General features: G+C 53.8%; 1 protein-coding gene across 1 annotated transcript in view; it reads right to left on the bottom strand.

Annotated features, from left to right (window-relative positions):
• Positions 1-15,431, bottom strand: part of HYDIN (HYDIN, axonemal central pair apparatus protein) — a 155,189-nt gene that overhangs the window by 46,867 nt on the left and 92,891 nt on the right. The window contains exons 23-33 of the mRNA XM_009330382.1: positions 11,186-11,378; positions 8,546-8,662; positions 7,625-7,834; positions 6,590-6,727; positions 4,731-4,908; positions 4,090-4,217; positions 3,217-3,350; positions 2,198-2,334; positions 1,203-1,330; positions 896-1,087; positions 350-499 (exon numbers count right to left, since the gene is read on the bottom strand). Coding sequence (XP_009328657.1) covers positions 350-499; positions 896-1,087; positions 1,203-1,330; positions 2,198-2,334; positions 3,217-3,350; positions 4,090-4,217; positions 4,731-4,908; positions 6,590-6,727; positions 7,625-7,834; positions 8,546-8,662; positions 11,186-11,378 — 1,705 coding nt within the window. The remainder of the gene's footprint in view (positions 1-349; positions 500-895; positions 1,088-1,202; positions 1,331-2,197; positions 2,335-3,216; positions 3,351-4,089; positions 4,218-4,730; positions 4,909-6,589; positions 6,728-7,624; positions 7,835-8,545; positions 8,663-11,185; positions 11,379-15,431) is intronic.

The following is a 15,431-nucleotide window of genomic DNA, read 5'->3' as shown; positions in this document are numbered from 1 at the left end:
CCTTCCAGGGTGATCCCCGGCGAGCGGGCCAGCTGCTCCGCACAAGGCTGTTGCAGCCTGCAAATAGGCCCACACAAGGGGGAAGACGAGGGGAAACAGGCAGATTTCCCCCCACGCGCCGAGGGAGCCACACCGCAGCGCCCTGATGCTCTCTGTGCAAGCTCCCCGTGGGGATTTCAAGGCGCCTCTCAAAAGAGTGTGCTGCTGCAGGGGAAACTGAGGCACAGTGGGTACGGGGCCTGCAGAAAGCTCCACGTGGAGGTAGACCTCATCTCCTGCTCCCTGCGCCGGGCTCTCACTACCACACTGCCCTGCCAGACCTCCTGGGGGTGACACCCGCTGATCTCACCTCTTCCATGGGCGAAAACCTGACTCGCACGTTGCATCGTTGTCCTGGAGTGAGGGCTCCAGCTGAGGGCAGCGCCTCAAAGACACAGGGCTTGGCCTTCAACTCCTGGAGCAGCTTCCGACGCATGCTTGCTGGCAAATGTTTGTCCACCTGAGCACAGAAACCAATCGTGTGAGGTCTCCTTGGTCTGCAAGGACAGACCCTCGGCTCCTGCAGTGCTCTGAGATACTGTCACGGTGCCGAGGGCACCCACATCCAAACCAGCCACAGCCACCACTGGCCAAGAACCGGAGGGAAGACATATAGGCAGGGCAGGCAGATGGGGAGGCAGTGTCCTTGGAGGAGGAGGAATGGGTGAAGATGGCAGAGAAGTGAAGCATCAGCCAGTGAACAGGTTCAGGTGAACCAGCCTTGCTCTGTACCCTCAAAAGCTTCCTCCCACGAGCTATAGCCCAACTGCTCAGGCAGCCGTAGGGGCAGAAAAGGCATGAGAGGCAAAGAACACCCAACCAAGAAAGTGTGCGTTACACATTGTCCGTGCTTTACCTTCTTAACAGGCTCATTCATGGTGATGAACCATTTACAGGCGACCTGGAGCTGATTGTGGAGCTGGACAGTTTCTTCCTGGCACTGCCCACACTGGACAGCGGAGAACTCCAGTCTGTCCCTGGAGAGGCGGAGGGACGGCACAGTCACGTTGGCACGGAGGTGGACGTGAAACGTGGGGCCTCCTGCTACCTAGTGAAGGACAGAGCATCCAGCTGAGAGTCCAAGTGACGTCTGCTGCTGTCCTCGACCTGCCCCTGCCCCAAAAGATGCTGCGGGCACAGGGAGGTGAGGGACCATGCGGTACCTTGATGGGCAGGAGCACGTCCACCTCTCCCAGCGGCAGGTTGGCACTTTGTGGGTCGAAGCGCACTTCGAACGTCTCTGTCTCGCAGTAGGGCAGGTGCTTCACGCGGTCCAGCTCCACGCTGAAACCTTGAACAGATGGAAATAAAGCAGCTGAGACACTCAAGCGATACAAAACGTGTCACAAGCACGTTAAGGCCATACGGGTGCCCTGGCTGGCAGCTCTGTGAAGGACCCCTTTGCACCCTTTGCATCTCCGGAGACCCCTGCCACTCTTTCTTCCTTGTCACCGCACAAGGAGGAAGGGTTTTCACAGCCAGAATCCAAGACCCGCATGGTAAAAAGGAAACACATCAGTTGAGGAGCTCCAGCAATTCCTTCCTCAGGCATCCCAGGGAAGGATGCACAGACCTTTCCAAAGGAGAATTTCTAACTATGATTCCCCCATGCCGTGGTGTTCCCTGGAAAACAACTTTGAGGAGACACCTGACCATTCCTCAGACACAGCAAGTCACCGTTTGATGGCACTGCAGCCTTACCTCAAGGCCTGTTTTGGAAAGCTATTTCGATACAACAGAGGACCTCACAGGCTGTTTTCTCAATAGAGGCAGAACAGAAGTGCTATGACATTACGAACGCTAAACAAAGCGCTCCCAAACCACCGAGTCCATCTGTTTGCAACACAAGCCCACAGAGCGCACAAAGAAACTCCGGTAACGCTCATGGTAGCCAAGAGCAGAAGAGGCTGAGAGATGACCACGGCGATCAGCCCATCTAGCCCCTGCAATGAAGTGTTAGGGCAGTCACAGGCAGGCCAGGTCTCTGGGCACTGCTGGCCAGGAGAACTCAGGCTCTAAAGCACCGAGCAGGGGGTACTAAGGAGGAAAAAGCTATACAAACAAGCACTCAGAAAAACTCCCCATGTCCAGCGGCTTAAGTTAATTTGCCAGAGACGGCTCCTTCAAGCCCACGTGAAGTCTCTCCAGCACTGGTTACCTGTGTCACACAGGACCCGTCCATCGGCGTGGAAGGACACAGGGAACTGCCCGGTGTTGGTGATCTTCACGATGTGCGTGTGGATGTTACCGAGAATGACGTAGCCAAAGTCCAGGACGTACTCGGGCAGCTCAGCTCTGAAAGGAGGAGTAAGGAGAGTCCTTAAACCACAGCCTGGCTACGTTTCCAAGTGGATGGAACATGCAAATAAAGTGGGTATTTCTGTATTCGCTGCTGTAAAAACTCACCTCTAGCCAGTGAAACCCAAGGCCTGACCACCTGGCAATAAGTCTTTGGTAAGCCACAGGGAGTACAGGTCCTAGGTTTTATTAGCTACCAATAGGACCTTAACATAAAATTATTTTGCACTGCTCTGCAACCAGATGTGTCCCCAAAGGAGCACCGGTAACGCAGTAATCAACACCTACAAGATTCACGGGAAGGTCCTTTTCCAGAGCAATCCCACTCGGGAAAACACATAAATGATCTGTTTTGCAGAGCATCTTCTTCCTGAATTGGAGCCTACGGTGCCCATCCCTCATCATGAAGGAGCAAAAGGAAGGACCAAGTTACCTAGGTAAGCCCTGCAGTCCCACCAGCATGCAAGCCACCTGATTTAGGGTTTGTCAAGCTAATACCTATGCTCTTTTTGCTTAGCGTGATCCGTTTGTTGGAAAAAATACGCCAGCTTTGAGTTGTCTCTTTCAGAGCTGGTCAGCAGGGATGGTGTCCGTGCTGTCTGGATGGGCTTGATGGTCTGCACTGGAACCCCTCAGCTCTAAGAACAGAACCCATCATCCGTGGGGAGTTGAGCACCTCCAAAGCTCAGGGTGGCACTGTGGAGGTGAGGACATTCGGCTGCTCACAGGGAGCATGTCAAAACTATCAGGATCAGACCCTTTCTGAAGTCCCCAGCTATTCCCAGCTCTGCAGACACAAGGAGCTCTCGGGAGCAGGGGTGCGCCGCTGGGTGTTACCCTTAGGGTGCCTGGAGATAGGGTACGGGAGTCCCCACTAACTTGAGAAGCCTCCGACGAGCACGCTGGTCAAAGGCAGTGTCCTCTGGGGGACCGGAGGAGAGAGCTTTCTGCTGCTCCAGGGCATGTTCCTCTATCAGCATCTGCTCCATCTGCATCTGCAACCGAGTGTCAAACTGAGGAAAGCAAAGACGGTGGCTGGTTAGCAAAGGTCCTTCCAAGGGACAGGCTTGTCTCGGAAAGAGGATCCCACCCTGCTCTTGTTGAGACAGGTGATGGGGTCCTCCTGTCTTGCTGCTCGGTGTCTGTGACACCTCCTGCTCTCTTAACCAGGACCTTATCTGAAGGGAAATGAACTCCAGCATCTTCGCCTGCCCAGTCACTGTTATAAAAGCTGATCTGGCCAGACAAACAAGCCAGGAACCTTCCAGTGCTCCAAGTATTTGCCTGCCCCCAGCCACTGCCAAAGCAGCTTGGACAAAAGCGCTCTCCAAAAGGGAGCCACGATAGAGCGGGTGCCTCTTGGAGATGAACACTGACAGCATGGTCCAGGGCGCAGTCAGGCTGCTGCTATTAAGCTCTGTAAACCTGGCAGGGCTTGGGTTGTGAGCAACGAACACCCCAGCGATGACCTGCGTTTCCATCAAAGTACCATAAATCCAATCACTTGAGCATGGTCTTCAGGATCTCTCCGTGGGGTAGTCAGGAAGCTGGTGCATCTACGGGAGGGACAACTACCAGAGGTGGGCAGCCCCCTGGGGCAACGCTGAACTGACGCATGGTCATGGCCAGGTGCGGGCAGGGAGGTCCCAAGTGCAGCAGGGCACCGGGAAGCCTGCTGTGGGGTGCAAGGGGCCCAAGTGACACAGTGGGAGGGTGGCACGTGCCAAACGGGACAGCAGCCGTTCTCACCACGGTGCCAGAGTCATCCGTGGGTGGCTCTGCGGCTGCAGCCTCCCCCAGAAAAACTGCTTCATCTCTCTGGCTGTCTTTTTCCATCTTCTCTTTTGCCTCTTTGAGGATCTTCTCATATTTTTCGTTTCCTGCAAGAAGAAAACATCCACAAATGGAAGTGTGGGCACAGCGCCATTCCCCTTTAAGCTGGGAAGCCCCACTCCCCTGACGCTGGCCTCTCCCAGAAACAAACCCCTCAACCAATGTATGAAAAGTGGATGCTACTTTTCCTCTATGAATCCTGGTGTTCACTCCCACCCATCTACTCCCCGCACAGGAGCGTCTCGTCCCCTGCAACATGATGCAAATCCAACCCTGCCAACATCCCTGCCAGCCTGCGTTACAGCTTTCCCGAGCATTTCTGTCTAACCATCATCTTTCCAGGCCACCAACAGATACACTGGCAAGCTCTGCAGGATGGTTCCTGGGGCAAAGCCCACATGGGCTTCTAGAGACTCAGGAAGCAAACAGAGGGCTGAGTGTTGGTCTGACAGCCCTGAAGCCTCCAGGCTTGGTGGAGGTGGGTGTGAGCTGCCCTATGGGCATATGACGTGAGGGAAAAACCAGGGGACCTTCCTGGGGAGCAGACAGGCAGCACTCACCTTTGATGTTCCTGGGAAGGTCCAAGTAGATCCTGGGGAAGCTCCCCTCTCCTTTCAGGGAGATCTCTTCTGGCTCCAGGTGACCCACTTGGATCTGGAAAGTCCTGCAGAAGACTCCAGGCACTCCCGGCAGGTAATAGACTTTGAGGACTTGCTCCTTGCCAGGTCCAACGTAACCCTGCAGGGCGTGGGAGAGGAGGGAGGGGACGCAACCAAAGAGAGCTTGGTGGAGGGATGGCTCAGACAACAGGCACGCTGAGAAGAGAAGGCAGGTTCTCAAAGATAAGAAAGTATCAGACAACATCGCCTTCTAGCCTTCTTGGATCCAAAAGCTCAAGTCTCCTACACCAGGATGCAGTATGTCCTTCAGAGGGCTCATAGGGATGCATTCCCACAGCACAGACTGCCCTTTGCTCAGCATGAGCGCAGCTCTTCTGCTAACGGTGTTTACCCTCTGCTAGCAAGAGCCAGACTGAATACACAAAAGCTCTTTTACCAGCCGCTATGGAAGATGAGTGAAGTGCCCGCGCTCTCAGCAGAGCCGGCAGCTCCTGTCACAGCACGTCAGTGGTTCCCAGGCTGGCGTCGAAGGGCCTGACCCCTTATTAATGACCCCAACCAAACACCTCCTATCTGTCCGGTTACACCGAGGGTGCACGAGCCTATCTGGACTCACGGTGACCTGCAAACATACGTTTCTGGAAAAGCAGGAGCTAAGACAAGATCCAGGGAAGGAGGTGTTGCCAGGAAGGTCACTTCCTCTCCGGGCTTCCAGAAGGGCTGTCTGAGCCCCGGGCTGGGCTCACGCCAGCCAGGTCAAGAGCAAATGCAAGCAACACGGCCTCTGGGTGACAGGACACAGCCGCAGCTTTCCTTGGCTCGCCCTCTGCACTCTGGGCTGGACCCTCGGCTCCCCGCTCCCCTCCACGGTGCAGGGAGAAGCTGCTGAGCGGGACAGATCCTGCCACTCAGTCCCCTGAGCCCTTACTCCAGCGCACAACTCAGCTGCAGTACAAGTGAGCCCTGCCAAACTGCCAGGGCCAGTGACGCTGTTACAGCAACTGACAGCACGGGTCCAAGCAGAGCTGTGTCTTCGGAAGCTCGCAGGAAGAGGGCATCAGTGCGTCATCCCTTCTAGGAGACAGGTACGAGGAAACGTGAAAGCCATTTGGCTTCCTCTTCCCATTGCAAAAAGGGACAAAGATAGGAACGCTGCTTCAGCTCGAAGACATCCATGCAGGACTGAGAAGCTGGGATGGTGGGATGCTGCAAACGTCTCTCCTTGCTATTCCAGCCCCGCTCCTCCCTCGCCCCCTCACTGCCCCACAAAGCTGCTGCAGAGCAGCAAAGCTGGAGGAGCGAGGGACCAATACAGGGGCTGTTACAATTTCTGGCAAAGGAGCTGCACACCCAAGCAAGAGAGTATTTAAGTCCTGCTTGGTGCTGGCAGGGGGCAGGCAGGGTTTGTTACAGGCAGGGACAAGGAGTAAGTCCTGTCCGATCACACAACCTGGGTAAGGTGACCCTCAGGAGAGCCTGCACCGCCCGGCTCCGGCGTCCGCACAACCAGAGAGCTCAGCAGCTGGGGCCCAGAGAGCTACCCAAGCACTCGCGCCTCCTGCCAGCGGTTGCTGTATGACAGCAGAGCCACCCGCCGGCAAAGGCCACTAAGGGAGTCGATCAGGACCACGCTTGCTTGACCTCCTCTGCCCCCCGGGCAGCAATTGCTTACAGCCCTGTCTGTTTTTGTGGGTTTGTTCTTTTTTTTTTTTGTTCTTTTGTTCCCCCCCCCCATAACCCTCTCCTAGGCAGCCTGACACAGGGCCAGGGTTAATCACTTGTGCTACCTCCGTACTCACCGTGCTGGGCACGACCAGGGGCACGCCAGGCAGAGGGCTGTCTGCAGTGGCCGCGCTGGGGCTTAGCACCACGTAGGTAAATCCTACTTTCCCGCTGTTCTGCAGGGTGACCTCTGCTTCGGTGACTTCGTAAAACAGCTGAAGAGAGGACAGCGGAGCGGGAAGTTACAGACACAGATCTGCTGCTGGGAATTCTCCTTCCTCTTTCGTTGGGTTGAAAGCAAACGAACACAACCACAGAGGGACCACAGAGGAGATAAGGGCACTCGACTCTCCCGGGTTAACCTGGGGAACCCACAGCCAAAGGGTACCTCTTAGCCCTACACAGGAACAGATATTTGCGGCAGCACGCGGAGGCGCAATAATAACCACGTAAAGATCGGTAATAAACAAACCAGGGGCTACAAGCCCTCTGCACTTTAAGGTGTCATCCAACAGCTAGCTGAAACAAAGAAGGAAGCATCAAGGCATTTCAGAAGAAAAGGCACCCACATACAAGCATTTGCAAGCAAAATACAAGCCAAAAGGGAGACAAACAGTGCAACGCATACAGAGCCAACAGCTGGAAGTACCTGTGGGGTTTTTAACTGAAAAGAAGTAAAGCAGGGATTATTCTGGGACATTCTCTCCAGTTACAGTGACTGGAAGCCCAAGTTAACTTCCTCCCCTGGTTTGTTTTGTTGATTAATCAAGAGCATTGAAAAAGAGCATCTCCTTGGACCTCAGGCTTTAGGAGCGGATCGGAGGACGGATGTCTCAGGGCATGTCCTGATCTGGAGGTCACCGCTGGGACCCTGCCTGCCCCAGGAGGCAGCGTTAGCAACCCCGAAGAGGAGGAATTCCCAACTTTGGCGGGGGTGGGTGGAGGTGGCCATTAAAAACCAGCTTGGATGCAGGATGTATCACTCAAAGGTTGTACTTCCAAGCCATACAGCCAACAAAGTAGCTGGGAAGGGGAGAGAGCCCTAGACCTAGGTGGGCAGCAACCCACCAATGATGGTTTCAAGGACCTCTGCCGAGAGAAGTGCGTGGTACCTGCAGCCCGCAGTCGATCTCCGTGATGTCTAGGAGGTAGTTGATGAGCGAAGCCTCCCCGCTCAGCGCGATCTCGTAAGTCGGGCCTCCCTCCACCCTGCACAGCGCCACGACGTGGGCGACGATGTTTGCGTGGCCAAAGAAGGTGAACGTGACCCGCTGGCTCTCGCCCGGCCGCAGCACACCGTACAGCGGCAGGACATCAAAAACCTGGAGGTAAGGGAGGAGAGATCAAGATGTTGAGCATCAAAATTGATGCAGAAGAGCAGCCATGGCTTGGAGCAAAGGACAGACGTGGCTGGAGGGGCCTCTTCCTCAAACACAGGCAAAATCATCCTAATCTTGTCCTGCATCCATTACACTTTCCAGTGGAGGAACCATGGGAAAAATCTTCTCCCATACTCACTAATTAATGCATTAATTAATACACTACATTAAAGTAATTTGGGAGGTCTCCTGGCAGCAAGAAATTCTCTCCACTGCAGAATTTGCCTTTAAAAACCACCTTTTACTGCCTTAAGAAAAACACAGGACTCAGAAGCGAGAGCCCTTGGAGCCGGCGGGAGGACTCCAGGCCAGCTCAGCTGACGCCTGATGCTTTTCACTCTCTCTCCGATTTGCATGCTGCTCGCTCGCAAGATGCTACAGCAAAAGCCACCACAGAAATTTCCTAGTGACCACTGGATTAGTAACAAGATGGATAATGCCCTCCATAGGTGCTGCACAGGTAACGTCCTTGGTCAGCCCTACGACGTCCTGCCCGGCCTCTCCGACGACCAGTCGCTTCAGCAGTGCTGTGCGATGCGCTTGGAGGGGTGCCAGGCCACTCTGTGAGCAGCACCGAGGGCCACCAGTGGGAGTGGGGGCTACATAACTGCTTGCCACACTGGAAACGCAGAAGTGAGACAGATTCCCACTTACCTCCTCCACTCCCAAGGCGAGGGGCTCTGCCTCCATGAACTGCATCAATTCCTTGACCCTCACCGGGCTCCGAGTCTCCGCAGCACCTTCCAGCTCCGCAGCAGTGGATGGTAGCGGCTGGAAAACAAGCACCATGGGCTGCAGTAAGCAGCTGGCTGGTCTGGGTGAGACCACTCTGCTGCAGGCTCCACCACCTCATCTAGCCAGGAGCAGCTGAGATGGGACCCGGGTGCAAATCAAGTAGGGGTATGTCCATGCCAACAGTTGAGCGTGGGTCCAAGCCCACCCACAGGTGAGACGTGGGCTCCATCTGCACTTCCTGGCCTGTATCAGAACTAGTGTGGCCAGCAGGAGCAGGGAAGTGATCGTGCCCCTGTACTCGGCACTGGTGAGGCCGCACCTCGAATACTGTGTTCAGTTTTGGGCCCCTCACTGCAAGAAGGATGTTGAGATGTTGGAGCGTGTCCAGAGAAGGGCAACGAGGCTGGTGAGGGGTCTGGAGAACAAGTCTGATGAGGAGCGGCTGAGGGAGCTGGGGTTGTTCAGCCTGGAGAAAAGGAGGCTGAGGGGAGACCTCATCGCTCTCTACAACTACCTGAAAGGAGGTTGTGGCGAGGTGGGGGTCGGTCTCTTCTCCCAAGTAACTGGCGAAAGGACGAGAGGAAATGGCCTCAAGTTGCGCCAGGGGAGGTTTAGATTGGATGTGAGGAAAAATGTCTTTACTGAAAGAGTGGTTAAACATTGGCACAGGCTGCCCAGGGAAGTGGTGGAGTCACCATCCCTGGAGGTATTTAAAAGACGGGTAGATGAGGCGCTTAGGGACATGGTTTAGTGGGCACGGTGGTGTTGGGTTGACGGTTGGACTCGATGATCTTGGAGGTCTCTTCCAACCTTAATGATTCTATGATTCTATGATTCCGACACGCAAGCTTGCACGAGGAAGCTGGGTGCACCCGGCACCCACTCCTGGCAGAAACCTCAAAGGCATTTTGCACCCTCGAGCCAGCCCAGCTGCGCTCACTCCTGCCCAAGGAACACGCTGAGAATCCCATGCTTGGAGAGATTCGGTTTTCTGTGACAAAAATAGGAACACAGCTGCAAGCAAGACGTATCAAAACCAGGAAAATAAGGACTTAGAAAGCACTCGGCACAACTATCCCATTTCAGACGGTGCTTAGGTTTCATCTCATGCACTCATCAGTGGTGGAGAGCTGAGGATCTCTGCCGGGTCATTCTTCACCAACGGCACCTTCCTGAAGAAGGCAGCTGAGATGTTTTTCTGTCTTGCAGCAGCTCAGAGCTGGTATTTAACCTCAGAGGTGTCCTCTGTCAAAAGGAACCTCATCCCTGGGCTTCTAACCCCTATTTATAAACGAGGGCTTTCTGATTGCTCTTGAAGTTTAAGAATACCTGCTTCTTCGCTAAGGTGAAGAAATGCTTTGTGCTGTGGCCTTGACTTCAGCAGAATCTGCAAGAATATGTACCGGACATCCTTAGACCTAATCAGAGGCTACACCTCCCCAGTAGATAAAGCACTGGGGAGGGTAGAGCCTTCTCGCATTTCGATGCCCTTTCTGTCACCCCCACATTTTCAAACCCAGCAAAGCTTTGCCAAGCATATATTCCCAAAGATGCTAACCACACCTTTCCTAGGCCTGTGGTCTCCCACCTCCCCAGGGAGGTTATACGGATATCACCTTGATGCAGAGACACAAGCAGAAGATGAAACTGCAATCCAGAGGTATCCTTTGAAGCAATTTTGGATCCTACTTAGCCACGTCCACTTGAATTTCCCTGGTTTATTGGTGCATACATGGCAACAAAGCAGGAAATAAAGATGATTTCATGCTTCTATCCAAAAACATTCAGCCACGCTATTCTTTATGCCTACAGGGTACCATTCCTCCTGATTCAGAAAAAATGTGCAGCTATAACATTAAAACCGCCAGTATTTGGATGTGAGCAGGTGCAACCCCTTTCCTTGAACTTAATGCTAACGCTGGCACTTTCTGAACCTCTCGTGCTTTCTTACAACCTTTTTTTATTGCTCCAGGAGCAGCCTCTCTCCCACACGATGCAGAACAAGGCGCCAGTTCCCACTAGCACCGAGGTCAAGCTCCAAAGCACCGAGGTTCACCAGGAAGGTCAGAAGACCAAAAGCCATTTTCCATGCTAGGAGGAAGAGACAGCGACTTTGCAAAGCCTTGTTTTATAAAAGACGGCTCTGCGACCATCAGTGCAATACCGGGTCTCGGGTGAAGGCAGAGACATGAAAATGGGTGGCTCTAGCTGGGGTTGAGAAGGTGGTACATGGAGATCAGCACTTGGCACGGCTTGATACAGAGAGGGAAGAGGAAGCCTTCACATGATGCAGATAAAAGCCTCATTTTACATTGTTAAAGTAAAAAAAATAATCCCAAACTCCACATAGGTCCGTAGGATCTGAGTGGGCTTCTCCAAGCAAAACTATCCTATTTCTCACTCCCCAGAAGCCCCGTGTCCAGCTGCTGGCCCTGCTGCCTGGCCCGCTCTCAGGGCACGTGACAGCAGGGCAGCAAAAAGGGAGGTTGGCACGAGCGCGGCTTTTCGGTGGCAAGCTGGGGGAGGCAACGCAAGCGGCAGGTGTACAAGAAAATCTACCTTTGCTTCCAGGGAGTCATCTGCATCTGCTGGCTCTTGGGCAGGATCCCCTGTTGCTCCCAGGGCTTCGGCTGGCTCCGCTGCACCTCCATCCCCGGAGCTGCTCTCTGCAGACGCCGAGAGCTCTGACCAGGCTCCCTCTTCCTTCGGTGGTTGGGGTTTGATGAAAAATTTAGGTGCTGGAGGGCTGAACCTAGGAAATAACATAACGTTGATCATGGACCTGCAGTGGGAGGGAAGAAAGTCTGCACGAGCAGCTCCTCGGCAGGATGCGGCCCCTGGGTGGGCACTGGTGGTGTGAGCTCGGTGATGGGTCTGACCCAGGAGCTCCGAAACCAGGACGGAGCAGGTCAACTCTTGGGGCTGCCCAGGGACAACACGCCTCGCTGCTGGTACAGCAGCGGTGCAGGCAGCTGGCAACTGGTTGCAACAAGGAATGGAAGAAGACAGAGGTGAACGCCTTGTGGGGAGGCAAAAAGCGCAGCAGGAAAGGAAAAGACAGACACACTGTGCAAAAGGGTGAGACTGAGGCGCAAAGGGGCAGATCCGAACAGCGATGAGCCAGTACGGACCCACCAGTGCCCTCCTGAGAGCACCCACCGCCGCAGACCGTGCCCTCCCCACCCAGAGGGCCAAAGCGAGAAATTCTGCAGCTCTACTAGACCTTTATCCTGAATATTTCCCCTGACAATTACCCGCAGCCGTAGGTCAGTATAAGCAAGCGGCGATGCTGGTGGCTTTCTCTAAGCGGGATCAGGCGGGAGCAGGGATGGAGCCCGCAGCCTGCTGTGCCCTGACCCGACAGAGCCCAGCACAGCTCAGGGGCACCCACGGAGCCCAGCACGGGACACCCTCGCACACGCAAGGCCACCAGCAACACGGAAAGACACGCCGAACAATTCCAGGCGGAGACTCACAATTAAACAGCCCATTGATCCCTGATGAGCACCGAAGCAGCAGTGATTAGTACTTTGGGGAAGGAAGTTTCAGTCATTTTTAATCAATACACAGCAAACGTCGATGACAAGATTCAGGTCCCTGCTGTGCCGCAGGTGTTCCCCGGTTGCAAAACAACGGCTCTAACTGCACCTCGCGCTAAAAGGGCAGCAGCTCTGCTGAAACAAGGTTATAACTGATGTGGCACTTACCGACGGCGTCATTACCTCTCCAGCAGTTTCTAAACTCAAACCGTTTGAGGACCAATTTGGCAAATGATTCAGCAAAGCTGAAGTTTTTACCAAGAGAGCTGAGTTTATAGTTTGACCGACATCTGTCAGTAAAAAGTATATGGTTTAACATTTTCAGACATTCCCAGGTGACTCAGATTACGTTCCCTGTTTTGAATTGCAGCAGGTGCTCACGGTAACTCTGCCTGTATTTCTACCCTCGCGTGGAGGGACACCCCCGAACCACACCTGCCTGTCACCGTGCCTATTTGCGAGTGTTCCCCACAGGCAAACAAGGCAGATTTTTACAGCAACCTGGGTGCTTTATTCCCCGCTGGAAATTCAGTGCCTTTATCGATACGCTCCCAGATGAATATTTATCTTTAGCTTTGTAGCTTATTATCTAAGGCTGGTTTTCATTTCTGGATTAGAGGCTCTGCTCTTCATGACCTGAGAGGTCCCACCTGACTTGTCCTTCCTGCAACCGCACGCAAGAACAAGGCTTGGCCCAGGTGAGCTGCTCCGCAGCCCTCCCTCCGCCTGCTGCTGGGACCCCATGGGGACCCCAAGCGAGACCTCTGCAACCATCACTCCTCTCGGTCGAGGCACCTTAATATATGTGTCAGGGTGCACTGATGGGCGACCAAACTGCTCAACACCTCCAGCAGCCACTAACTCGGGCATCTGCATAAGGATGAAATAAATTCAGCTCAGCTGCGACAACGGTGCCTCTGGGCAGCCTGCAGCTGAACATTACTTCTCCTGGGTGATAAGGGAGATGCCTGCAGCATAGGGGTACAAATATCCAGGGCCAGGAGCACCTTGAAGCCCTCCAGCTACGCCCCAGTCCACACACCAATTCAGCGCACGAGTCCGGCCATCCTCACAGCGGCTGTCCCAAAACTGCTAGCTGCGATCCATCCTAGTGAGGAAATGAAAGCGCGGCTCTTGGAGCCACTTGTGATAAATACTGTGGGTTAATAACAACTCCTGAGGAGAGGTAAACCCCTGAGATGGAAAATCCATAATCATTTATTAAATTACCTTTAGTTTTATAGAATGGTTTGAGGCAACTTCATGGGATTGCAGTGCCTAGACAACAATATTTTTCACTCTAAAGTAGAAGCCCTCTGGGACCCGGTGCGGGGAGATGATGCGATTAGCGAGTCCTGCTGCAGAGAAGCACAAAGCACAGCGAGGGACTTTTTCCAGTGTGGGAAAGTCAAGATGAATAACAAGAAGCATAACATGAAAAGGAAGGGAGCGAGGAACCCAAGGTGTCAATAGAAAGCTGACCCCTGGGACGAGAAATCTTCCTGGCACTGAAGGAAAGGGAGTTGTCTTAGAAAAGGAGGAGGAAGGGAAAATAACAAGATGTTCAGCATCAGCCCAGGCTTCAGGCAGCTTTCTCTGATGTGAATTTGGGACTTTCTGGGCACCCTCCAGCACCTTCAGGCCAAGGTTGTGAACGCAGGGAGGAAGGCAAAGAGCAGAAAGCAGTTCCTCCACCTGCAGAGAGGACCCATCCCAAACCAGAGGGGCCAAAGGGCTGTGGAAGTGTCTCCACCAGCACCGTGGAGCTGAGACAAGGAGCCTCCTGACATAAGCAGGTCAGCCGGGAGCTGAAGGGGCTGAAAGCAAGGTCTTAACCCCTCTGGGTCAATCTCACCCAACCCAGCCACCCCTCGGATGAGACAAAAATGCATCCAGGAATTAACAGTGGGGATTTAATGGGAGCACAGGCAGACTGACATCAGGGAGAGAGGGGTCCTTCCTGCTAGGGCCAGGACAACCTTGTGCCACCCACCGTCCCCAACCCCTGAGACATTAGAAAAAAAATATCTCAGTCTGTCTCCTGGTTTCTGAGCCTGCTGGGGACACAGCTTCACACCGCTTCCCACACCCGCCTCCCAAAATAGAGGAGCTAGAAATCACACCGCTTCCGCAAACTACATGTGAAGATTCACGTGGGATGACGTGACCCTGCCGACTCAGGCTGTGTGAGAGCCGGCAACATCAGGACAGTCACCCCAAAATTGTAACGGGAATGCCCGAGGTCCCTGCAGCCCCTGCCAGTTAATACCAAGGGCATGTGCCAGAAGCCACCACCTCTTCGCATTACATGCAAGAGTGTTAACGGTGCTGAGACTGCTTCCCTAGTGCATGGTACCCACATCGGAGCATCCTTGCCCAGGCAAGGACCTGGGCACCCGTCCTCAAGGACCACCCGCTAGTGCACCCGTTAGGCACAGCCACGGCACCGGGTGAAAACAAGCCTCCCAACAAAGCACGAGCCCTTCTCAGGTTATCACAGGGCAAAGCACCGGAGACCGCATGTCCGTGAGGTATCTAAACAGGCTTACAGGCCCCTACGATGCACCTTTATTTCTCCTTCAGGCCAGCAGATGCGTATTAAACACTTTGGAGCAAGCCACAGACAGCTCAAGGGTGTTTGCAACTGAAAGCAAAATAATATAGAAGACAGGAGTAAACTGAAAACCTTCCCAGTGCACCATGTAGGAGCCCTGGGCTTGAGCTGGGCCACATGGCCAGCAGCTGAAGAAGGCCGTGGTGATGGTCTGCCCTCATCAATAGTGACTATTAAACTGCGTTTTGTCCAGATGGCCCTGAAGCCTATTTCTTTGCTAGGATAAATTCCTCTGCTAAACTAAGGTTTGCGTATTTATTGAACCACCCATTGGAATTCAGACCAGGCAGTGGAGAGACAGAGAAGAGAAGCAACGTTGCTGCGGGGAGATCTGGCACCTCCAGCTTCTGTCTTGCGCACGCTGGAAATTATTAAGCTGGATTCGGCGTTCATCTGAATGCAGCGAGCGGTCTTGGGGACATCCCACTGTGACCGAGTATTAATTAACTTGCAGTTAATATGCAGTTTTAATGGCCACTTACTTATTTGAGTCAAAAAAAATGTCACTTTCGAGAGATGAGGGAGAATTTTGATTTCTTGTTTGAAAGTAGAAATTGTGTAGGAGTGGATGCAGGGGTGCTACTACTGAAAAGAAGTGAAGTATCCCGTGCTCCTGGGGCCGTAACCAAAACTCTCCAGCACCCATCAAGCA

Source organism: Pygoscelis adeliae, unplaced genomic scaffold (genome assembly GCF_000699105.1).
Source record: "Pygoscelis adeliae isolate BGI_AS28 unplaced genomic scaffold, ASM69910v1 Scaffold458, whole genome shotgun sequence".
NCBI classification, from domain to species: domain Eukaryota; kingdom Metazoa; phylum Chordata; class Aves; order Sphenisciformes; family Spheniscidae; genus Pygoscelis; species Pygoscelis adeliae.
The sequence above is the reverse complement of the archived record's forward strand: the minus strand, read 5'-3'. Positions and strand labels throughout refer to the sequence as shown.